This window comes from Octopus sinensis, linkage group LG17, assembly GCF_006345805.1.
Source record: "Octopus sinensis linkage group LG17, ASM634580v1, whole genome shotgun sequence".
Classification (NCBI taxonomy): Eukaryota; Metazoa; Mollusca; class Cephalopoda; order Octopoda; family Octopodidae; genus Octopus; species Octopus sinensis.
In genome coordinates, this window is record NC_043013.1 from 48,385,248 (window position 1) to 48,410,196 (window position 24,949).

The 24,949-nt window shown below is 36.6% G+C and overlaps 1 protein-coding gene across 2 annotated transcripts in view; it reads right to left on the reverse strand.

Moving 5' to 3' along the window:
* The window catches only part of LOC115220893 (26S proteasome non-ATPase regulatory subunit 3), a 162,661-nt gene that overhangs the window by 103,245 nt on the left and 34,467 nt on the right, over positions 1-24,949 (reverse strand). For both annotated transcript variants that reach the window (XM_036510549.1, XM_029791090.2), the window contains exons 3-8: positions 23,570-23,710; positions 22,744-22,880; positions 18,029-18,222; positions 17,140-17,243; positions 16,925-17,039; positions 9,206-9,429 (exon numbers count right to left, since the gene is read on the reverse strand). In XM_036510549.1, the coding sequence (XP_036366442.1) occupies positions 9,206-9,429; positions 16,925-17,039; positions 17,140-17,243; positions 18,029-18,222; positions 22,744-22,880; positions 23,570-23,710 (915 nt within the window). The remainder of the gene's footprint in view (positions 1-9,205; positions 9,430-16,924; positions 17,040-17,139; positions 17,244-18,028; positions 18,223-22,743; positions 22,881-23,569; positions 23,711-24,949) is intronic.

Genomic DNA, 24,949 nt, shown 5'->3' on the forward strand with positions numbered 1-24,949 from the left:
ACATGTGTGTGTGTGTGCTTGTCCCCCACCAGCACTCGACAAGCAGTGTTGATGTATTTACATCCCCGTAACTTAACAGTTTGGTAAAAGAGATCAATAGAATAAGCACCAGGCTTTGAAAAATAAGTCCTGGGGTCAATTCATTTGACAAAAAACCTTCAAAGCAGTGCCCCAGCATGGCCACAGTTAAAAATGACTGAAACAAGTAAAAGATAAAAGATATAATTAATTTTTTATCAATATTTTATTTATTCTTTAATTATTCATTATTTTTATCCTTTCGACCATATTCTTCATACTCATCATCATCTTCAATACTGTCTTTCCCTCCCTCCTTCATCATCATCTTTTCTTCCTCTCCATTTTGTTTATTATTATTATTATTATTATTATTATTAATTTGACACTTTGCGTGTCTTCCACAAGTTCAAAATAATCATCTCAATCTACTTCATTTTGGTAATATTTAAGGATTGAGGTTACTCCTCCAGAAAGTAAAGAAACAATAAGAAGAGTGTCGAAATATTGGTCATCTGATAACAGCCATATTCTTCTTATTGTTTCATTATTATTATTATTATTATTATTATTATTACTACTACTACTACTATTATTATTATTGTAGTAGTAGTAACAGTAGTAGGAGGAGGAGGAGGAGCGAGTTGGCAGAACTATTAGCATGCCAAACAAAATGCTTAGTTCTGAGTTCAAATTCCACCAAGGTCAATTTTGTCTTTCACTCTTTTGGGGTCATAAAATAAGTACCAGCTGAGCACTGGAGTTGATGTAATCGACTAGCCCTCCCACCAAAATATCAGGCTTGCTGCCTATAGTAGAAAGGATTATTATTATTACTACTACTACTACTACTACTACTACTACTACTACTACAACTACAACAACAATGTAGCAGCAAGCTGATAAAATAAGCCAAACAAAATGCTCAGCAGTATTTCTTCCAGTTTTTTACATTCTGGGTTCAAATTCTGTTGAGGTCAACTTTGTCTCAGTGTTGACAAAATAAGTACCAGTTAGCTGAACACTGAGGTCAGTGTAATTGACTTACATGCATCTCTTAAAAATGTTGGGCTTATGCCAAAATTCAAAATTACTACTACTACTATTATAATTATTATTATATTATTATTATTATTATTATTATTACTACTACTACTACTACTATTATTATTGTAGTAGTAGTAGTAACAGTAGTAGGAGGAGGAGGAGGAGCGAGTTGGCAGAACTATTAGCATGCCAAACAAAATGCTTAGTGTCATTACTTCTAGTTCTGAGTTCAAATTCCACCAAGGTCAATTTTGTCTTTCACTCTTTTGGGGTCATAAAATAAGTACCAGCTGAGCACTGGAGTTGATGTAATCGACTAGCCCTCCCACCAAAATATCAGGCTTGCTGCCTATAGTAGAAAGGATTATTATTATTACTACTACTACTACTACTACTACTACTACTACTACTACAACTACAACAACAATTGTAGCAGCAAGCTGATAAAATAAGCCAAACAAAATGCTCAGCAGTATTTCTTCCAGTTTTTTACATTCTGGGTTCAAATTCTGTTGAGGTCAACTTTGTCTCAGTGTTGACAAAATAAGTACCAGTTAGCTGAACACTGAGGTCAGTGTAATTGACTTACATGCATCTCTTAAAAATGTTGGGCTTATGCCAAAATTCAAAATTACTACTACTACTATTATAATTATTATTATTATTATTATTATTATTATTATTAAAGGGTGTGAGCTGGCAGAATCATCAGCATGCCAGACAAAATGCTTGGTGGCATTTCATCCGTCTTTACATTCTGAGTTCAAATTCCACCAGGGTCCACTCTGCCTTTCGTCCATCTTTTCAAGGTTGATAAAATAAGTACCTATTTCTTTACTACCCGCAAGGGGCTAAACACAGAGAGGACAAACAAGGACAAACAGATTAAGTCGATTATATCGACCCCAGTGCATAACTGGTACTTATTTAATCGACCTTGGCGGAATTTGAACTCAGAACGTAGCGGCAGACGAAATACCTATTTCTTTACTACCCACAAGGGGCTAAACACAGAGAGGACAAACAAGGACATACAAACGAATTATGTCGATGATATCGACCCCAGTGCGTAACTGGTACTTAATTTATCGATCCCGAAAGGATAAAAGGCAAAGTCGACCTCGGCAAAATTTGAACTCAGAACATAGCGGCAGACGAAATACAGCTACGCATTTCGACCGGTGCTCTAACGTTTCTGCCAGCTCGCATACAACTAAGCATTTCGCCCGGCATACTAACGATTCTGCCAGCTCACCGCCTTATGATAAAGTAAGTACCAGTTGAACACAGGGGTTGATATAATCAACTCAGCCCCTCACCCAAACCTGCTGGCCATGTGCCAAAATTTGAAATTATTATTATTATTATTTACCAACTGTCTTGTTACTTTTCTTTTTCTTCTATTTACTTATTTATTTACTAAAATAATAACAGAATTTATACCTTAACCCTTTAGCATTCAGATTATTCTGTCAAATGTAATGCTTATATAGCCATATTGTTCTGAATTAAACATTCATTACCTTCTAGCTTAATTATTTTTAAAATTACATTGTAGGGTAGGTGTGAGAGGTAGGGTCTGGTTAGTTTGAAAATAAGACAGGTTGAATATTGTGGTCAGACATGATAGAAGGGTTAGGGTTATTAGTACTATTTTTACAATGACTTCTGCTACTACTATCACTACTACTGTTTTTGAGTGATTTTATATATATATATATAGGTGCAGGTATGGTTGTGTGGTAAGAAGCTTGCTTCCCAATCACATAGTTGTGGGTTCAGTCCCACTGTGTGGCACCTTGGGCAAGTGTCATTTACTATAGCCTTGGGTTGACCAAAGCCTTGTGAGTGGATTTGGTAGACAGAAACTGAAAGAAGCTAGTAGTGAGTGTACGTGTGTGTGTATCATCATCATCATCGTTTAACATCTATTTTCCATGCTAGCATAGGTTGGAAGTATATATATATATATATATATATATATATATATATATATATATATATATATATATATGGAGATATATGTATAGATAGATAGATAGATAGATATTTATATGTGTGTACCTTTGTGTCTGTTTGTGGCCCCACCATTGTTTGACAACCAATGTTGATGTGTTTATATCCCTGCAACTTAGCAGTTCAGCAAAAGAGACCAATAGAATAAATACTAGGCTTACAAATTTCTTTGACTAAAAATCCTTTAAGGTGGTGCTCCAGCATGGTTGCAGTTAAAATGACTGAAACAAGTAAAAGAATATACTGGTGCCATGGAAATGGTACCTGTGCTGGTGGCACATAAAAGCACCCATTACACTCTCAGAGTGGTTGACATTAGGAAGGGCAACCAGCAGTAGAAAACCATGCCAAATAAGACTGGACTCTAGTGCGGCCTTCGAGCCTACCCATGCCAGCATGGACAATAGACGTTAAATGATGATGATATATAAACACACACACACACACACACACCTATATTTCAGGTAGATGCAACTGAGGCAGTATTTAATACTCAACTATGCATCATACTTAATGTATACACACAGTTAATAGGCCAGTAATGAAGTAATGAAGACTGATCTCAAGATGCTAGATTTATGGAGGAGATAACAAAGGAACAAGATAGTTGGCAATTTGTGATGCTCAAGGAGAGCCATGAATTACAGCAGAAAATGCTGCAAGGAATCACAAATGGGACTCAGTAAAAGTGTACTGAGTCCCATTTGTGATTCCTTGCAGTCTTCTTGTAGCTGGCAAAAGTGTTGAACCCCTTCAACTGAAAGAGAAGTCAGACAGGGTGCTCACTTTAAACAAGGTCCCAAGAGGTTAAAGCAAGACAGGGGGAGCAGGAACAGGTTCACTGCTGCGGCAGTGATCAATGGCTACTTTGCATTTTACATGGGTGGATGAGAAAAGCTGGAGTGGTACCCAAAACAAAGGTTAATGTAATGGTAACAAAGTACTGGGACATACTTTCATGGTAATGTGTCCCAGAAGGTGAATAATAGAGAGTGGAAACAGAAGAGTCAGGGAGGGTGGGTAGAATTATAACACTGTGGAAGAGGAGTGAGAGATGAATATAAACATGTGGGTGGAAGTGTTCAGATGCATATAGGGAGTGAATTTAGTGAATAGTGGAGAAGGCTTAGGGTGGTAAATGACTGGCAGGATGATGAAAAGAGTGAGGATGGATGCTAACTGGAAGTGATAGAGGAGAGGAGGTGATGACTGGCAATACAGAAATGGCAATATGGTATGCTTTGTAGTAACAGAATAATACATTAGACAGGAGAGTAATGGAGGGATGGGTGATAGAGGGGTGAATTGTAGGGTTAAAGGTTGTTAGTGGGCAAGAGTGAAAGATGGATATAAGCAAGGTTGGCAGAGGGCAATGGTAAGAATAAGCTATGGAAGTCAATGGGTAATGGGTCAGCAGAGGGGACTAATTGAGTGCTGGGAAAGGGTGAGGAGAAGCAGCAGTTACAGATTTAGGAGAGACCCAGTTGTGTATATACACATTATACTTTCAGGGTCTCAGTCACACCGTGCCAACATTACCGGGTAGATGTTCTTGAACACTGCATATTGCCTATCATTTTTGTCTTATATATAAATGTGTATATTTAAGTCTGTTGTGTGCATAAACACACACACACACGCACACACACACAAACATGCATGGGCATGGCTGTGTGGTTAAAAAGCTTGCTTGGCAACCACATGGTATCAAGGTTCAGTCCCACTGCATGACACATTGGGCAAGTGTATTCTACTATAATCCCCAGATCAACCAATGCTTTGTGAGTAAATTTGATTGACAGAAATTGTGTGGAAGCTTGTCATGCATGTGTCTGTCTGTCTGTCTGTCTATCAGTGTTTTTGCCTGTTAGCAAGAAAGGAGATAAGACTCTCGTTCCGGCTGGCAAATGGCCTTGTTCATTCAATATGTAGGAAATGAGTGGGACTTAATTCCATTTGCTGCACCAAGTGTAACCTACGGATGCATAAGAGATGCTGTGGAATTGTGGGAAGGTTATCAGATAAGGTTGCTTGAGGGTCTTAAACACATCCTCTAATGCCCCCCTCTGTAGTGGTGAGACACCTGCTTCTGTCTCTCTGTCTCTTTGTCACACTCTAACTTCCATCTGCTGACACTAATTACCTGCCCCTCTCACAATTCCTTGTCTTGTGAGTTAGTCGGTGACCCTGCCAGTGCTGGTGCCACATTAAAAGCATCCAGTCCACACTGTAATGTGGTTGGCATCTGGAAAGGCATCCAGCAGTAAAAAATCTTGCCAAAACTAACTTTGCCTGTGCTAGTGCCACATAAAAAGCACTGAGTCCACTCTGCAGGGTGGATGGTGTTAGGAAGGGCATCTAGCCATAAAACCCTTGCCAAAACAGACACAGTAGCCTTGGGTAGATTTTCTACCCAGCTGGCTCCTGTCAACCATTCTACCCATGCATGCCTGGATGATGATGATGATGATATGGAAACAATTAACAAAAAAGGACAAATGTGGAATGCTTTTCATCGAACAGGGAGACCAAAATAATGTTAGTGGGGTATAAGCATTTCATTAAATTACAACTATGTAAGTCATACTCATTCAAGAAAACACCTATGCAACACAAACCACAAAAATAAACTGCAAAACTAGAGACATTGTGTACCACATGAGAAACATTGAGAAGCAATGTAGGGGACATCACCATAATGTACAAAGGAGAAACTTCCCTCAGCTCATATGAAAGGAATGCAGAACATATTAAATGAAACCAGCATCTGTGTGCTACCAATATGCTGTACAGGAACACGATGGTTTAATAAAAAGAAAAATGATTGAGTAAAAAGTTTTTTTCAATCATCCAAAAGACCCAACCTTACGACAGATTACAGAAACTGTACAAATACAGGAGGCAGCTCAGACCCACATACTTAATGCGGAAAATGAGTTGTGTAACAATCCACCCCTCTAATTACAGAATAAGTCCAAAAACAACTGAAGTGAAAAACACAAATACAAGTGTGTTCTGAAGTTAGTTACAATAAAAGGAAGCAAAGTGAATATTCACGGATGTCATTAACTCACACTCGTAAAAAAATTAAATATAATAGTGAAATCAGTTAAAAACTAAAAACCGAGCATTTAACAATATACACCTATATACAGGTAAATGTCATCATAATCATCATCATTCAGCATCCATTTTCCATGCTGGCATGGGTAAGAGAGTTTGACTGAAAACTGGTACGCCAGAGAGCTGCACCAGGTGCCAGTCTGTTTCGGCTTGGCTTCTATGGCTGAATGCCCTTCCTAATGCCAACCACTCCGCAGAGTGTAGTGGGTGTCTTTTACATGTCATCAGCACGGGTGCTTTTTACATGTCACTGACATGGGTACCTTTTACACATCATTGATACAGGTGCCTCTTATGTGTCACCGGCACGGGAGCCTCTTACACGTCACTGGTATGTAGCGAAAAATATTTTGGTGGACACAGCAATTGCTTTGGAGAAAGAAAAGGAAGTGAAATACAAACAAACAAAAACTGGGATGTTTATAGACTTCATTAGACTCTGCCCAAAGACAATACCTTTTAGTTTGCCTTTCGAAATGCTGAGTTTGTTTATCTATACTATGACTGATGAATTTAATAATTATATCATCATCATCATCGTTTAGAGTCTGCTTTCCATGCTAGCATGGGTTGGACGGTTCAACTGGGGTCTGGGAAGCCAGAAGGCTGCACCAGGCCCAGTTTGATCTGACAGTGTTTCTACGGCTGGATGCCCTTCCTAACGCCAACCACTCCGTGAGTGTAGTGGGTGCTTTTTACGTGCCACCGGCACAGGTGCCAGACGAGGCTGGCAAACGGCCACGATCGGATGGTGCTTTTTACGTGCCACCAGCACGGAGGCCAGGCGAGGCTGGCAACAAATAAATATTTGAGAACCTTAATCAACAACTGATTTGTTCATTTTTTAACACTGTCTCTCTGGTTTAAGCAGATTTTCAATATATATTTATATAATATAGATTTTAAAATATACATTAGTTATTTAATCAGTATTTACTTAACATTTTCTTATAATTCAAAAAACAATTCATTTACCTGGCGGATAATTGTTATTTATGACATCTGTAATAAACCATTTGTTTATTTTATAGGTTCTGAAATACCTAAGTAGTATTTCAAGTTCATATAATTATATTCAATGTATCTGCAGCCTTAGGCTCTTATGCTTCATGGGGGATAATTTCGAAATTTAATAAACAAATGCTCTCCCTTTAATCAATAATGCACTTCATATACACAAACATTAATTTGATGTAATCTTAACTGTCCAAATTCCTGTTTGCATGGATGAGCCTATCCAACATAACGTCTCGCTGCCTCGTGTCATGGTCCTTTATAATCTTCAACTTTCATTACTTAACTATCATGACAGAACCAAAACTGCCTTTTCTCTTGCTGGCTTCATCCATTTACTCTTATATCTAAAATTGTTTTCTCAGCAAATTTGTGCACTCTGTTCATGTGTGTACATTAATAATACATAACCAACAGAGCAATGCAAATCCCATTTTTCTCCCGCCTTCATATATATCCCCTGAATTCAATTTCCCTGTTTCACAAACATTTGGTATTTAAACATCGTCTTTCACTGAGAAAAAGAATCATATGGTTGCCAGCAGAGATAAACGCTCCCCAAACTTTATCTATCCCACTCTGGTTGCCATGCTTTCAGATTTCCATTTTCACTGCTGATTAAGTTCCCACGGTAACAGAAATTATCAATACTTTTAGAAAATTTTGACAAACATTTAAAGGAATTCATTCCATGAGTGCTCTTAATGCTACCTATTACTGTGTGTAACAAAGTTTTCCTTCTTTGTCAGCCTGCATAACACCCCATTGCACCTTTTATAGTTTACACTGCGTACACTTATGGAATTTTTACCATTTCTTTTTTCTCCAATATTGAGTATGGCTACTTCCCAAATGGCAGATGAGTTTTGTCTTCTTTCTTACAAATAAAAATCATTTTCCTCTATTAGGTTTAAGCTCTCTTTAGGCTTTGCTTTCACATTTGGAATGTCTTGTTTAATACAACAAATTCAGGTTTGAAGACTACATAATTGGCATACAGAAGTTGCCATAAATAACCAGGTATAAACTCTTCTGTTTGATAAAACTTAAAAGAAGAAAAATTTGCATGAACTATATTTGAGACAGTATATCAGAAATTAATGTACTCAAGAAGACCCACCCACAACAGAATTGAGATCCTAAAACCAAGGTACCATGTTAAAAATATAAGAAGTATTGGCGTGGATGCTGGTGCCAATTAAAAAGCACTGATGATGGTGCCACGTAAAAAGCACACAGTACACTCTGTAGAATGGTTGGCATTAGGAGGGGCATCCAGCCATAGTACAGCACCTGGCCCTGCTAGTTTGTCAAGCCATCTAACCCATGCCAGCATGGAAAACGTACATTAAATATTGATGATAATGATGATGAGGAGGAGGATTTTAAATAATTAAAAAAATATTTTCAGGTCATTTTTCAGAGATACTGTTTGTTTTTTTTATGTAAAACACTAAATAGAGAATATTATAAAATGTTAGCCAACACTGAAACACTTGTAAATGTCATTTTGAGTGTTTAAGTAATTGTGCTGCATATATTTCTGAATAACTTACTAATTATTTTATTTTGTTATTTTACAAGGCAATTAACACTCTTGGCCAGATGTCTGAGATAAAAGCAATACAGTTAGACATTCATTAAAGTAATTTTTTAAAATATTTTTTATATAAAGCTAACTGACCAAAACATCATGGTTTTCCTTGTTCTCTATAAGTGTTTTCTTTTGGTAACTCTCTTGAGAAATTTTTTCAAATGATTCTTAATGAAATGTTTTTACATTTCAATTTCCTAACTGTACTCATACAATTAAAACGGGTTGCTTATTGGTGTAACTCAAAGAGAATGCAATAATTCAATAAAAGATATAGTCTATTACAGAACCATTTAATTTCTTTGTAGCCAAATAAAGGAATTCTTTTTTCCCCTGCATTTTTATCATGTCTTCAGTAACAAGAAGCAGTCAAGCATAACAAACAACACTTACCTTTGCTACAATGTATTCAGCATCCTCATAGGTATCCAGTAGTAACTTTTGAGCAATGTCTTTCAATGATATTCTGGAGTAAGATACGTTAATCATACGTACACCAGTTTTAATAACATTGTGCCGCAGTCTGATAATCAGTGTATATGTGTTTTCAGCTTGAAATTTAGTACCAAATTTCTCCAATACTTCGTTAAACATTTCTAAACTACCTTTCTTTACAGCTGAAAAAGACAATAAAAAGTGAAAAAAAAAATTATTAACAGTCAATAAACAATCAAATTTAACCAATTATACATCATCATAACTTTGCAACCACCTTCCATGCTGGTATGCATTGGAGAAGTGGTCAGCGTGGATCAGTTCTTATTCAAAGCAAACTGCACATGCAGAAAGGTTAGAGGACTACATCTCACTGATACATACAATTACTGGCATGGTTTCTCTTGGTTGGACACTCTTCCTAACATCAACCACATTGCAGAATGAACTAAGTGAATTTTATTGTGGCACCAGCCCTAGAGAGACTGTCATGTCCTCAGCAGAACTAAAGAGTTTCTTCTCGACCCTGTGTTGTCCCCACTCATATGCCAATCATTTTACACAGTATATTGGGTTCATTTTATCATGTGGGTTGCCTAGTGCCCTGTCAGACTAAACAGATTTTGCTATACTACTCATTCAAGACAATGTGATAAAGGGAAAAAAGAATGAACCAAGGTGAATGGGAGAAGGGGGTAAGAGTATGATAGGGAAAAAAGATGACTGACATGAATGGGTAGTAAAAGTAAGTGTAATAAAGGTGACAGAATGGTGGATGGAATAATGGAAGAGTGGGACAGTAATAGCAGAGAGAGAGAGACAGTGACATTGTTGGTTGGTGGATGGGAAGAAATTACTGGAGAGTAACAGAGATGGGTGACAATGAGGAGTGAACAATGGATGTTGACAGCAAGTGGCCTGGGAGAAGAGTGAGCAGGTTATGGTTGATAGCAGAGAAGGGAGTGATAGTTCGTTGTGTTGGATGTAAGCAGATTCAAAACAATCTCACACACATCTGCCAGATCTAACTGGAAGATCTGACTGGGCTTCCTAGACCCCAGTTGAACCATCCAATCCATGCTAGTATGGAAAGCAGACGTTAAACGATGATGATGATAAATATCAAGTTGGGAAAAGGAGGTAGCAGAGTAACAATAGTTATTTGGCAGAATATGGACGACAGGTGGCCATAAATAAGATCTACCACCAACCTTAGTTATATGAAGGGTTTGGTAGAGTGAATAAGGAAGAGGATAAGTGGAGAAAGGAGCAGGTGATAGAAATGCCAGTGATAGAAAGATGAGAAAGCATCAGGGAAAAGAGAAGAGTAACAAGAGATGAGGACTCAATAAGGACATACTGGTTGGCAAGAGACACAAATACAAACATCGTACTTTTGAACCTCAATCAACACCATCCATCTAATGTTCATTTCTCCATGCATCCTCATGTAACTCAGTTTTCTCCAGCATCGACAGTCACCACACTCCACTGTCTTCTCCCTCATGAAGGACAGCCTCCCGAAATCAGTTTTTACTTCATCCCATGTTTTCTTGTGTGTCTCTCTTTCTCTCTTCTGCAAATTCCATCTATTTTGAATGTCCTGCACTTCTTGATACAGCCTTCATTTGTCCATACCAAAGCAGTTTTCTCTCTTGCAAACTATGTCTGATTTATCTTGCATCCAGTTTTTCTCCCAGCCTCTTTACCGTTCATGCAGCCTAATATCAAATATTCAAGCACAGTATGTTCGCTTCCTTTGCATTCAAGGCCCACATCTCACAACCATTCAGCAGTACCATACAATCTACTGTTTACTCCAAAGAAGGATGTGCCTATTATACTAGCAGAGGTAATAGTTCTCTAAACTTTTTCTACACCCTTCTTACAATGGCTTATGTTTTCAGAACATTCATTTTAATTTACCATCAAGCAACAAAAGCTATCAACGACGCCTAGTGTGCCTTCCAAACACTGGAAAGAATCTATTTCATGTGAGCTCTAATTCCTAAAGCTCCTATGCATTAGCTACATGCAGCAACTATCTTCTCAGTTAGCTTACCTGTCATCCCACAACATCTATAAGATTGCTATATAGAATTTCTGCCTATTCCTTTACTACGTATCAAGCCTAAACTTTCCTCCAATTGTATCATAGTTCTGTCTTCTATGGCAGAAACGTTAGCACGCCGGGCAAAATGCTTAGCAGTATTTCGTCTGCCGCTACGTTCTGAGTTCAAATTCCGCCAAGGTCGACTTTGCCTTTCATCCTTTCGGGGTTGATTAAATAAGTACCAGTTATGCACTAGGGATCGATGTAATCGACTTAATCCGTTTGTCTGTCCTTGTTTGTCTTCTCGGTGTTTAGGCCCTTGTGGGTAGTAAAGAAATAGATATCATAGTTCTGTCTTCTGTCAGTCTATGTAAAACTTCAAAGGAAAGCTAACTTTTCTTTGAGACCAAATCTAGAATTTCTTCTCTAACTCAACTACAGATTCAGGTAATAAGAACTAGGTTATTAGCATATAGGAATTTTGAAAGAAAGACAGCTAAAAATTCTGTTATTGCCTATAGGGGTACAACAAAAACAGATGGCTGAGGACTGAACCTTGGTGCACACCCATTATTGGCACACTAAATACATCACTGCTTATTTTCACCTTGTTAACTGCATCTCTGTACATGGTTTGTATGGCCCTCACAGACCAATCATCTGCTCCATGGATCCCATAGCAGCTGCAACATTACCAAGCATAGAACACTGCCAAAGACCTCTTTTAGGCTGAAGAATACTACACAAAGCAGATTACTCCTAGCTAAGTACTTCTGCAGTTATCTAAACAGAAAAACATGGCACCAATAGTAACTCTTCCTAGCATAAAACTGAACTGCTTCTCATCAAGGTTAATTCTTTCTATTCAGCTGTGCTCTAACACTTTAGTAACTTTCATAACCTGGTCCATCAGTTTGATGCCTCGCCAGTTTTTTCCCCCTCGTGCATCTCTAGTATAGCAGTGTTTGATGATATTGCTGCAACAATCAGTGAGTATAAAACCTTCCTGTATCACCTGATTACAACAAGTGAATGGCCTACTTTGGTAGATATTCAGCATTGTAGTGACTATACCTGATGGACCCTACATTTCCTGACTTCATATTCTTAATCACTCATATTCTTACTTTACAATGCTACTATCAACATGACTTGGGTGATTGATCTTTCTGTCAGTCTACTTAGACTAGACAATTTCTCACCGATGCACTGCCCTCATTCAATAATCTTTCATAATGGCACTTCTCTGCAGTTTTCTTTCCAGTATCGGTAAGAGTGCAGGTACTGCTTTATCCTGAATACACTTCTCTCCCATGACATCCTGGCATTCTCAAGAACATTATCCTTTAACATCCATCGCCCATGCCGGTATAGAGTGGAGTACCTTGCAATCCAGAAACACCTCATGCCTCTCTCATCCTGACATCACAGAACATGTGTTAGTTTCTTGTATTCTGTGTCTCCCTTAGCTAAGTATATCTGATGCCCATTTTCTCTTCTAACTACTTTCTATTGCTCCCTGTTGCCTGCTTTCTTTCAATCTTTCCTGATTTGTCTCTTAGGTTTTTATGGATGTTTCTACGGTACTCCAAGCTTAACAGTAAAAAGCTCAAAGCATTTTTATCACAAGATCTTTTCTCTCTTCCAAACCTGAGTGACATGGTAAAATGTCTAAAAAAAAATATAGAAATAGAAATTTCAGGCAACCATCTTCAAGATCAGTTGCTCTCAACTAAATTCACTAGAAGGTACTTGACTGGTAGTAAAAGCTTAATGATATCAACGTAAAGCAATAATCATCATCATCTTCGTTTAACGTCCGTTCTCCATGCTAGTATGGGTTGGACGGTTCGACCGGGATCTGGGAAGCCAGAAGGCTGCACCAGGCTCCAGTCTGATCTGGCAGTGTTTCTACAGCTGGATGCCCTTCCTAACGCCAACCACTCCGTGAGTGTAGTGGGTGCTTTTTACGTGCCACTGGCACGGAAGCCAGTCAAGGTGGCGATGGCATCGGCCACGTTCAGATGGTGCTTTTTACGTGCCATCAGCACGGAAGCCAGTCAAATTGATGAAATACTTTTAGACAGCAGATTTCAACTTGGTACATATTCTTACACAATCCAGTCAATAATTTATTCAAATACAAACCTAATGAGTTCAGTGAACCAACCATCAGCACTTGGTTCTCAACCCCTTTCTATTTATTATAGTTCTCCAGGTCATTGAAAGATTTTAATACAGACTAACCATGGAAACTCTTGTATGCCAAAAATTTAGAAAAGTAATTCCAAACATGGAAGCAAAGCTTAAAATCCAGAGGCCTACGGCAAAAAAGAAGACAGGACTCTTCTACTATTTGGGATGTGACCAAACTTAATATGAAGAAAAGGATTAGGTAAAAATTCCATCCAACATATTCAGTTAAGATGCACAAGTACAATGAGATCACAGGCAGGCTGACTGGGAATGAAAACTTTGTATGTGGAAGCAGTATGGGAGCAAGGCTCTCTAGAAGCAGCCAACAGTTTTAGTTACCGAGAAAATGTAATTAGCAGTGAAGCATAGTGGAAAGAACAAAAACGGGATGGAGAAATGCTTGAGGAGTTTTTATCTCTGCTGACAATAAAGTGTTTAAGGCTTGTGCACAAAGTGTGATGTTGCGATGTAAGAACACAAAGGTACTGAATGCAGGGATATGTGTAAACTGCAAAGAAACAAGGCAATGTATGTGTAATGTGTGGACAAACAACAGAGCACAAATGAGAGGAGAGATACACTGAGTATAAGAGGAATCAGGTGTAGCATGTAAGAGATGCAACTGAGCTGATACAAAGCTGTGGTGTGTATGGAGGATAAGAGATGGGTAAAGAAGTGCCAATTATCCAATTATCCTAGGGAACAACTGAGCAAGAAGATGTGAGGGCTAACCTCAGGGTTGTGAACCTTGCAAAGGAGATGATGAGGGAGTACAGCAAGTGGTGAAACACTGTGCTGAGGGAGATCCTTCCAACCAATGCAAGCACAGAAAAACAGATGTAAAAATGATGAAGATAATGAGGACAGCATGTAGCATTGGTAAAGAACAGTTTCAAATAATGGATGTTGCAAGTGGCAATAGCTTCAATACAACCAAGCCATGTTTTTATGCGATTACTAGCAGCATAGCCCGGCGTTGCGCGGGTATGTAAGAAACTTTGTCGATAAACAATGCCCTTTACCTTTTTACCCTTTTTTGTACTCATTGAACCGTTATTTTGTAAAATGAAGCCTAAAAGGCATTAAGGCATTCCAGGCACCGTTCCCTTGCATGCATGAAGAAGTAGGGAAAATCTATGCGAACTTTAAAAAAATATCGCAGAAAAATCGGTTTGCTATGAGTGCCACATATGATGTAATTAACCGATTTTTTCCAGTAATAACGTATCCTATTGGAATCAAAAGGGCCATATAGCTCATTGGAGCAGACATGATGCTTGCTGTGAATTAAAAAAGAATTCCTGCCAATTTGTTAAAGATATTGTCAAAAATATGTCATCTTGAATTTGAACGCGATTTCCCAAAATGGCATGATTTTATCGATTTTTTCTGATGGTAAGGTATTGCATGGAAAACTAACGTCAGAATTAAGTTCCTTAGGGTAACATTAAGCTTCACCATGAGTTTGGTGAAAATCAATTGCATGTTGCGAAAACTGCAACAGAAAATGTGTTGCATATGATAAGCTTAGATTCTCGACCCCATGTCGAATTTATCGAATGTTTTCAGAACTGGGAGAACTTTTCAAAATTTTCGCTACATTAGTTTTGAATTATGACATTGGGCTATGTGTGTGTCAAGTTTCATCAGAATCAGTTGAAAGCCGTAGTCAGGGTGAGGGTACAACCTGACAGACACACAGACAGACAACTTGCCTTTTATATATATAGAGAAGAGATAGAGATAGAGATTTACATAATTCCCAAGCTTAATGAATTACTCTCAACATTTATAAGAGTCCAATTGTTTGTATCACTACTATTCCTTTGACGCAACGCATCAAACATCAATGCTAAATGTTTACAAAATAGGATCCACTCCTCAAATCTGTGTTGTTATCGCAATGAAACAATGCACTGGAAGGAAATAGAATATACAATAAAACGATATAAAATGAACAACAAGCTTTCATTCAAACAAGTTCTAAAGCTAATATGAACACACCTCATGAGTTGACTCAATGCTGAGACAAATATTCGCACATTCGCACGGATTGTGAATAGAGTTACAGTAGACGTGATTCCACCCTTACAGTTCCTCTTCAAAATACATGTCTACCTTTTGTAAGTTTACCAAATGACACACTAACATTTCTTACATTTAAATTATACTTATTTTCAGACTAGCACTATGACCCGGCAACGCCAGGTCATAGTGCTAGTGCATGCATATACAGCTGCATGCGTGCGCACATACACGTGAGTACTGTCCAAATCTCCGACCAATCACATACAGCTAGCTGGTATTCAATTGGCATATCGAGTTTTAGGCATTTTGATTGGGTTTTGGATAGAAAATTCACAAGTCTCTTATATTGATTTTTTAATGGCCTTGCGGGGTGACTGGGGAAATGTAAAGATGTGCACGACCACCCTCGGACGGATTTGAACAACCATAGAAAGTGCGAGCCCTCTAAACTGGAAAATTGTGGATTTGTATAAAGGACACACACGCAGACATTTTGCCGTTTATATATAGAGATGACATGTAAACACTGTATAGCAGTTAGGATATGGAGCATGTTTGATAAAAAGGATTCTGAAAGCTGAAGAATGCTACCAATTTCTGCTTCTGCCAAGTCACAATACGCATCCTACCCTTCAGATCATTATTGTTCTATCTCTTCGTCTTATTTTTTCTATACCTTCACTGCTTTTCTCTCACTTTATATCAATGTCTGTTCATAGATTATATCTTCAATATTTAAGAGGTTTGTCCAAAATATGAGATATTCTCTACACAAAGCACTAATCCAATTTTTTTTTTAATTTTTACTGAGTTGAGAGCAAAGAAGTCAGGAGTTTAGATCTTAGAACAACACAAGGGAAATGACTGTGCAACTAATGGTAGCATGAAATAAACTTGAGCTAAAACAATAAGTGATTTGGATAATAATATGTGAAAAATAAATGCTCAGTGAACCTCTTTGAAAAGAGAATAGGGCTTTGTAGTTAATTTTGATGATGGTTGAGAAATTAAATGGGATTCAGGCAGAAACCCAGCCATCAACATTATATTGTAACCATAAAAAAAAATCTCTTGGTTCTGGAAAAGCAAATCAAGTTCTGGCTTATAAAGCTAAACATCACACATTAGCAACGAGAAATGGTTATCATCATCATCAGCAGCATCGTTTAACGTCCGCCTTCGATGCTAGCATGGGTTGGACGATTTTGACTGAGGGCTGGCAAACCAGACGGCCGCACCAGGCTCCAATCTTGACCTGGTAGAGTTTCTACAGCTGGATGCCCTTCCTAACGCCAACCACTCCGAGAGAGTGTAGTGAATTTTAAAAAATGAAACATTCATTGTTATTTTCATTAGAGAAATACAACAAAACGATGTAAATAGCAAATGTTTTTATATACCTTGTGTTAATTGAAAATACGGGGCCAAAGTTTTCCTGTAACAAGGCTGACGGAAGACAGATCTATCAGGAATATTACCAAGCAACAACTCAACGGTTATTGCAAGCTTGTGTACCTATAAAAACACACACACAATATCAATCAATTACTAACAGATATAAAAGCAAATATAGCAAACTCGATTTTCAAGTGAAACAACTAAAAATTATTCTTACCGTCTGTTTGAAGCCTACAGCAGTATGTTGAGGGGCTTTCCTAATTGCTTGATTCAGTTTTTTGTGAGCATCAGTGTATTCTAGTTGGGCTGCTTTGATACGTCCTAAACAAAGTCATAACATCAATATGAAAACAAATGCTTATTGTAATAAGGCAATAATTTATTTTTAATTGAATTTTTATAAGGATGTAATTTTACTATGAGGAGGAATTAAGAATGATATACTAATGTAACTGGAAACATCAAGTGTATAAACAAAACCAGCAGAATGTACACAGGAAGAGGGTAAGAACTGGTTAGGAACAAAACAGTAAACTCATAGTGCACTGCTTTATGTTTAGTCTCAAAGTTATTTCGTATAAACTAAAATTTTCTATTCAAAATTGATCCTCAGAGCCTGCAGAATTTGAACTGACAATGCAGAATAAGGAAAATAAATACTGATTGTTTTCTTTTGTCCAGTCCCATATATTTGGTAGGGAGCTATTCAGTAAGCATTTGTTGAATTCTGTTACCCTGTTTCAAATGTCTAAATTCTTTGCTTTCTTTCAAAATACTTTCTTTTATTGGAATCATTGATTGAAGAAAATTGTTGAATCTTGTTTCTTTAACCTATAGTTATTGATATAATTATAGCATCAATTTTGAATAGAAAGTTTTAGACCAACAGATATGGGGGAATTACATAGACCCCAGTGTCCAACTGGTACTTATTTTATCGATCCTGAAAGTATGAAAGACAAAGCTGACCACAGTGGAATTTGAACACAGAACATAAGATCGGACAAAATGCCACAAAGCATTTTGTCTGACATGCTAACGATTCTGCCACGAACAACAATAATAATAATAAAAAAAACATGATATAAATGATTTCATGTACTCACCTAAATAATAGAGGAATCGAGCCAGTTCATTATTTGAAGCAGCTCCATCAGGAAATGCAGATTTTGATACAAGTTTATCAGCTTGCTCTATCAAGTTGTAATGCAAATAATTTCTCAGTAAAAGGTTCAACAACACCGCTTGGCCTTCAAAATCAGATCGCAAAGTAGCTGTACGTAGCCGAGCATGAAGGAAACTAAAACAAGAAAAATCAATATTATGGAGATGTACTTGCATAGCAAGTGACTTGATCTGAGATCGTGTGCTGGAACGAAAACAATTGCAGTGTGGAAGGTGTTTATAAGCCATTTAAGAAACACACAAAACCGTTAGATTCACTTCAACATTTAAATTTAGCACAAAGTTTTGGTCGCAGTCTCAAAGCGACGAAAATATTTTGACAAATTAAATTCAATATTATGAAATTCATGAAAAACAATAAAATAACTATTAAAAATTCTTATTCAAAATAACTGAGTATTCCTTTAAGCTCTAAACGTTACATTTCCCAGCAAATCTTCTGATGAAGGGTTAAGTGGACGCAAATGACTAGTTATCAACTTTTTTAAGTGCTAAGTCTTACAAATTTACTATTTCCTAAACCCAACAAACCTACAGATTCCCAAATAATCAATTATAAATACTAACTTAAAGCTCATATCAGTCAGTAACTTCAAACAGTATGCCCCTGAAGTACCTAGTATTTTCTTAATTAAATTTTCCCTTTCTCTTGTTCCCACTGGCAAGTAAACTTACACATGTAAAAAAAATGTATGTAAGAAAAATTAGCTAACATTCATACTTTTCAGAAAGTTGTCTGCAAAGTGATTCTGCTTAGGAGTAAAAATTAAGTCAGAGATTCTACTGATTATGAATTTGAAGACAATTGCCAGTAGCATGTAAGCGAACTATCCAAACGTGGCCGTTGCCAGAGCCGCCCTGATGGGCCTCCGTGCCGGTGGCACGTAAAAAGCACCATCCGATCGTGGCCGTTTGCCAGCCTCGTCTGGCACGTAAAAAGCACCCGCTACACTCACAGAGTGGTTGGAGTTAGGAAGGGCATCCAGCCGTAGAAACATTGCCAGATCAAACTGGGCCTGGTGCAGCCTTCTGGCTTCCCAGACCCCAGTTGAACCGTCCAACCCATGCTAGCATGGAAAGCGGATGCTAAATGATGATGATGATGATAATGAATTAACACTGAACTTATCTTACTCTTCTCCTCTCAGTAGCCTGGATTTCAGAAAGTCGGACCAATTATCAACCCACTTTATTATTTGGAAAAACTATAAAATGTGGTACACAAGATGCTGACTGCTGCTCAAGGTCCACTAATAGTGCACATAGCTTTTACAGTCTCGTATCATTTGGTCAAACAAACTGCCCAACTCCTTGTTGCTCAATGAACATGTTAGATAACACCAGCTCTGTACACCATTATCTCAAATCAATTAGAAAGTATTAACCTGAGCCAACATAGTTATTCAAATTTGCTAAAAATATCAGCTAAACCCAACAAACCATTCATATAACATACTCTACAATATTAACCCTTTAGTGTTTGCATTATTCTGCCAAAACTAATGCTTTTTTTTATCCACACTGTTTTGAACTAATCATGCATTATCTTGTAGTTATGAGATTTTGATGAGGTAGCTGTTAATTTTTAAGACGATATTGTAGGGTTGGTGTGAGAGACCAGATCTGGCCAGTTTGAACATAAAACAGGCAGAATACTTTTGGCCGGATATGACCGGTTTAAATACTAAAGGGTTAAAAAAAAGAAGACACCAAGTAATGTAGTCTTAAAAACAACAATATACTTGCCAAAATAAGACAGAGAGGATGGTCATGTTTGGAATATATTTGGTCACAGGTATGCTCAATACAAGCTGGTGTATGGGTAACAATAACTGTTATGCTGACAACACAACCATCAAGTTCTACATCAGTAAACCAAAATAACCATCTAATTCTTCTATATTTCAAGAAAACCCATCTTCCTTGAGTGTAAGAACATTGCTTTTGGATTATCAATTCTTGTTTTGAATCAAAGCCATTCTGCTTATTTAACAGTATAGCCTTCCAGAAAACTGGAAGTAGACATTGCTACTACTTGCATAAACTCTCAAGGTACTTGAAATTCTGAACATAGATAAGACCTTAACCCTCTTGTTACTATATTTTTGTTAGAATAAACTGCCTCCCATTCAACTAATTTTTAAAATCATGAAGAATTTAGTAAAAGAAGTTTGTCGTTATTAAGCTGGTATCTGGAATATAAATTAATGTGGAAAGTTCTGAAGGGTGGGTTTAATTTAAATCACTTGAAAACAAGGTTTGTATCATAGGAGTTGAGGGCAGTCTGAGGCAGGTTGCTATCAAAAAGGGTTAAATGCTGATTTTTTTTTCTCTTCTTTTTTAGAATACAAACAAATAGTCTTCCTAGCTCCACCAGTTTTAATTTGAAATGAAGTGATTAATGTACAAATAAATATCAAATATTAAATCACAAATCTATAAAATTGTTAACAGAATTACTGAGTTGGTCCTATTTAATAATTTAAAGTATCCAACTGTAATCATCATCATCATCATCATTTGCATTTATCATCCACCTCCCATACTGGCATGGGTTGGATGGTTTGACAGGAACTAGCAAGCCAGAAGACTGAACAAACCTAACTGTCTGTCTTGCCACGGTTTCTATGGCCAGATGCCCTTCCTAACACCAACCACTTTACATTGTGTACTGTGTGCTTTTTTCCTTTTTGTGGCATCACCATCGGCAAAGTCACCGAGTAACTTGCAAGGCAAGACCCCGCTCAACTAAACTGTGAGTAGTACTGAGGAGTGGGTTGGCATTGTGCCAGGTGATGAGAGGTCAAGAGTGTAATCTAGAGACAGAAACAGATGTCCTGCAGTACAGAAAATACATGGCTACTCAACAAAGGTAAATCATAACTGGTAGTGACAGAGGCAAGTCTTGACTGCAACACACGAACTCATATAAAGAATCTTGCAAACCAAATCCAAAAACGAAATTCATTCACATTGTTTTTCATTAATCATGCTTTATCTTGTAGCTTGGTGATTTTGATGCCGTGATTGTTTATTTTTTTTTAATGACATTGTAGAGCAGGTGTGAAAGACTAGCTCTAGCCATTTTAAGCACAAAACAGGTAGAATATTTTAGTCGGCTATGGTCAGTTTAAATGCCAAAGGGTTAAACTATTCAAACCAGCTTTTACTAGCAGAAAAGTTCTTTTCATTAGAAGTTTCACCTTCTTTTTTCTGCAAACCAGCAATCAAACTTTTGACTGCTTTTTTTTTTCTTGAATTGCCATCATGCTTATTGGCACGTTATGTCAAGTATGGTCCTTGATCCCTATACTCAAGAGCCATTCCATTTTAAGCATGCCATTAGATTTTATGATTAAATAAGGTTTGAGTAGTTAATGAAGTATCTTCTTGAGCAATTGACTAATTTTTGTGTTTTGTTCTCACAGCAGAAGTTGCAAGTTTTAATGTTTTGGTAACGTAGCTGATTGCTTTTGTCCTGCATCAAATCTTTTTAAAACACCATCTTTAATATCTAATTTAATCTCACTATGGTTATTTTTCTCACTACTGGCTTCAGATCCAACCCATGCTAGCATGGAAAGCGGACGTTAAACGATGATGATGCCTGCTAACACTTTATTTTTCAAGAAAACTGATCACCACGATTTAAAGCTTCCAAACATAGGGAAAAATTAACACGATGGATGAAGCAAATGATCAAGAAATCTTTGGCAGAAAAATCTACACAAGTTCAACCAATATAGAAGAAACAACACAGATGCCAAATATTTACAAAGCTTGAAAAAGAGACAGTGAAGGTCTGGAGACAACGTCAAATATGGATTTAGGAGCTGTATTGTTCCAAACCAATTATAAAAACTAATAATAAGAAACATCTAAAATAGAGATAAAACTTGAACATAGTTGTGTATTTAATGTAACAGGCATAAAACAAAAGCTGTTCTACAAATATATGATGTATATACTGGGTTGGCCAAAAAGTTTGGTTTAGTGGTTCATTCAATCAATGATGTAATTATCACTTCATGCCAGTATCTTCTGCCATCTAGAGAGCAAAAAGTTCATTATTCACTGCTCAAAAAAAATGTCTTGTATTTAATGGTAAAAAATCTTCCAAGTGAATTTTTACATCCTCTTCAGAACTATTCAATGAATTTTGAAAAAACTGAAAGATGTGGAAATCTGAAGGCACAAGGTCAGATGAGTATGGAGGGTGTAGCAAAATTTCCCAACCAAACCCCAGTAACTTTTTCCACATCTACAAAGAATTTTGCCATCTGACATTGTCATGATGAAAGGAAACACCCTTATGATTAGCAAATGTTGGACATTTCTGGTAGATTACTGCATTTAATTTATCCAGCTGGTAACAGTACATATCTGAATTGATGGTCCTGTCAATGGGAAGAAGCTCATAAAATCTTACCAATTGAAAACATAACCTTCTTCAAGTGAAGTTCTTCTTTGAAGGTTATTTGTGATCATTTGCCACACTTTTCCCACGATCATGTGCTTCATATTGCTTATAGACATTTTACAGCCCATGGCAACATGGAGAGCAAATATGAGAATTAGATTTCATAATACAAGAAATATGTTTTTACATGAGATAGAGTTGAGAAAATGTACTTACGTGCGAATTTTGTCTAGTTGATCTGTTAACTCATAGACCCTGGAGTAATAGAAATAACATTTCGCTGCTAACATATCGAGAGAGCGGCGATTTTGAGAGGTGATCTTGGTCATTAACAAATCAACACATTTTACACCCTAGGAAAGAAAACAAAACTTGGAATGAAATTCAGATGTCTGAGAACCAAATATTTCTTTTTATTTCAAGAAATTTACATACATTTTAACTATAAAAAAAAATCTTAAATTTGCAACCTTGTACATATTTACCAACCAAAGTTTTTAAAACTGAATGATATTCTTTAACTTCAAGTAGAACAGAATCTCACCATCTAATAAAATTGGAAGATAATCATTCACTTTATCTCTTAGTTGTTCTATTGCAATGACCAGTTAAATTTTTTTGCTAAATTTAGTAGTTTAAAAATTGCATCTATTAAAATGAAAAATTTTCTGCTTTGAATTACTTTTAAAGATAAAGTAACTTCTCTAACACAAATTTTAAATTATCTTCTCCAACTAAAATATTTCAATGCAAAACCAGCTCTTGTTTATTTGCCTAGCAAAGAAAGGATCTTTAACCCTTTAGTGTTTAAACCAGCTGTATCCGGCCCAAATATTCTACCCATTTTATGCTCAAACTGGCCAGAACATGCATCTCACACCTACCCTGCAATGTCATTCTAAAGATAAGCAATTACATCTTTCAAATCTTGAAGGTACAAAATAAAATCAGATAAATTTTTTTAAATGTGAATAAATAAGGATTACTTTTGACAAATTAATCTGAACGCTAAAGGGTTAACACATACATACACAAACCTTACCTCATTATATTTCTTCACATCAATGAGATGTATAACCACCAGTAAATGGAGATAAACCTCAATTTCCAGCAGAAGTGGGGCATTAGCTGTTTTCCCTGTACGAGGGCGGAATTGTGCCAAATTAGTGTTTGTTTCCATTGGCTGTAAAAGAAATATTTTAGGCAAAATATTACACAATGAAATCAACTAGAATCATGGAATCATATAAAGAAATTGAAATTGAAATAAAGTACTTGGTTCCATTTCCATATCCAGCCAAAATATTCTACCTGTTTTATGTTCAAACTTGCCAGATCTGGTCCCTCACACCTATCCTACAATATCATTCTAGAATTTAATAGCTACCTCATAAAAATCTCAAAGCTATCAGACAATACATGATTAATTCAAAACAATGATAATAAATAAATAATACATTAGACAGAATAATCTGAAGAAAATTTTACTGTATTTAACAGCTGGAGATGATTTATCAATTTCACAACAAAGTGACCGAAATCTGATTGCCAACAGAGTGAGTTATCACTAAAACTGTGACAAAATAGCATTCAATATTTGTTAGACTGGCCTTCATACTTGCTAACAGAAATGGCAAAATAACATTATAATCAAGTGTTAATATCTTTTTTTAATTTGAGCTTTTTAAAATATGAACCCAGATCCAAAGAGAAGTCATTCCAGTAAAGAATTGTCATCCCAAGTCCACAGCAAATATAATTTACATAGTCAGGATGACAAACCTGTTCCTTTGTGTTATCCAGCTTTATTGAGAAAGTTTAAAGAAAAAGCATGATTAATGTATACCGTATTCCAAAATTAACTGAAGCTACAACAACTATACACACTAGCGGCATCTGTGAAAATTTCAGTTATTTTTCTAGAATATTAAGATAGATGGAAGATTATAGAGAACCGTAAAATATATAATTTCTTCTGAAATTATAGTTTTTCAAATGCACTTGATTCTTGTGATGGTGTAAAGTTCACATAGGTAGTATTGATAGTGTAGTTGTAGGAGAAAACTATATTCATGATTAAACACTTGAGAAATATTAACCATTATTTTTATCTTTTCATCAAGAAGTGAACACGTTCTAGGAAGAGCTACATGCAATTGTCCATGAGAAAATACTGATCCACTTTGCTTTGCTTTCCCATTGTTTTCAAAATTATTGAGAATGTGCTGAAGGAATAAATGTATGTAGCAAACATTTTAAACAATCTTAACTCTGGAATGAAATCAAAGACATTATCTATAATAGTATTCTGCTAAGGTATGGCTATGTTCAAAGCACTTTCACAAGTCTCAATATGCTGAATATGGGTCCATGGAAATCCTACAGCTGTTAACAACTAAAACAATCACATTTATTTATATAT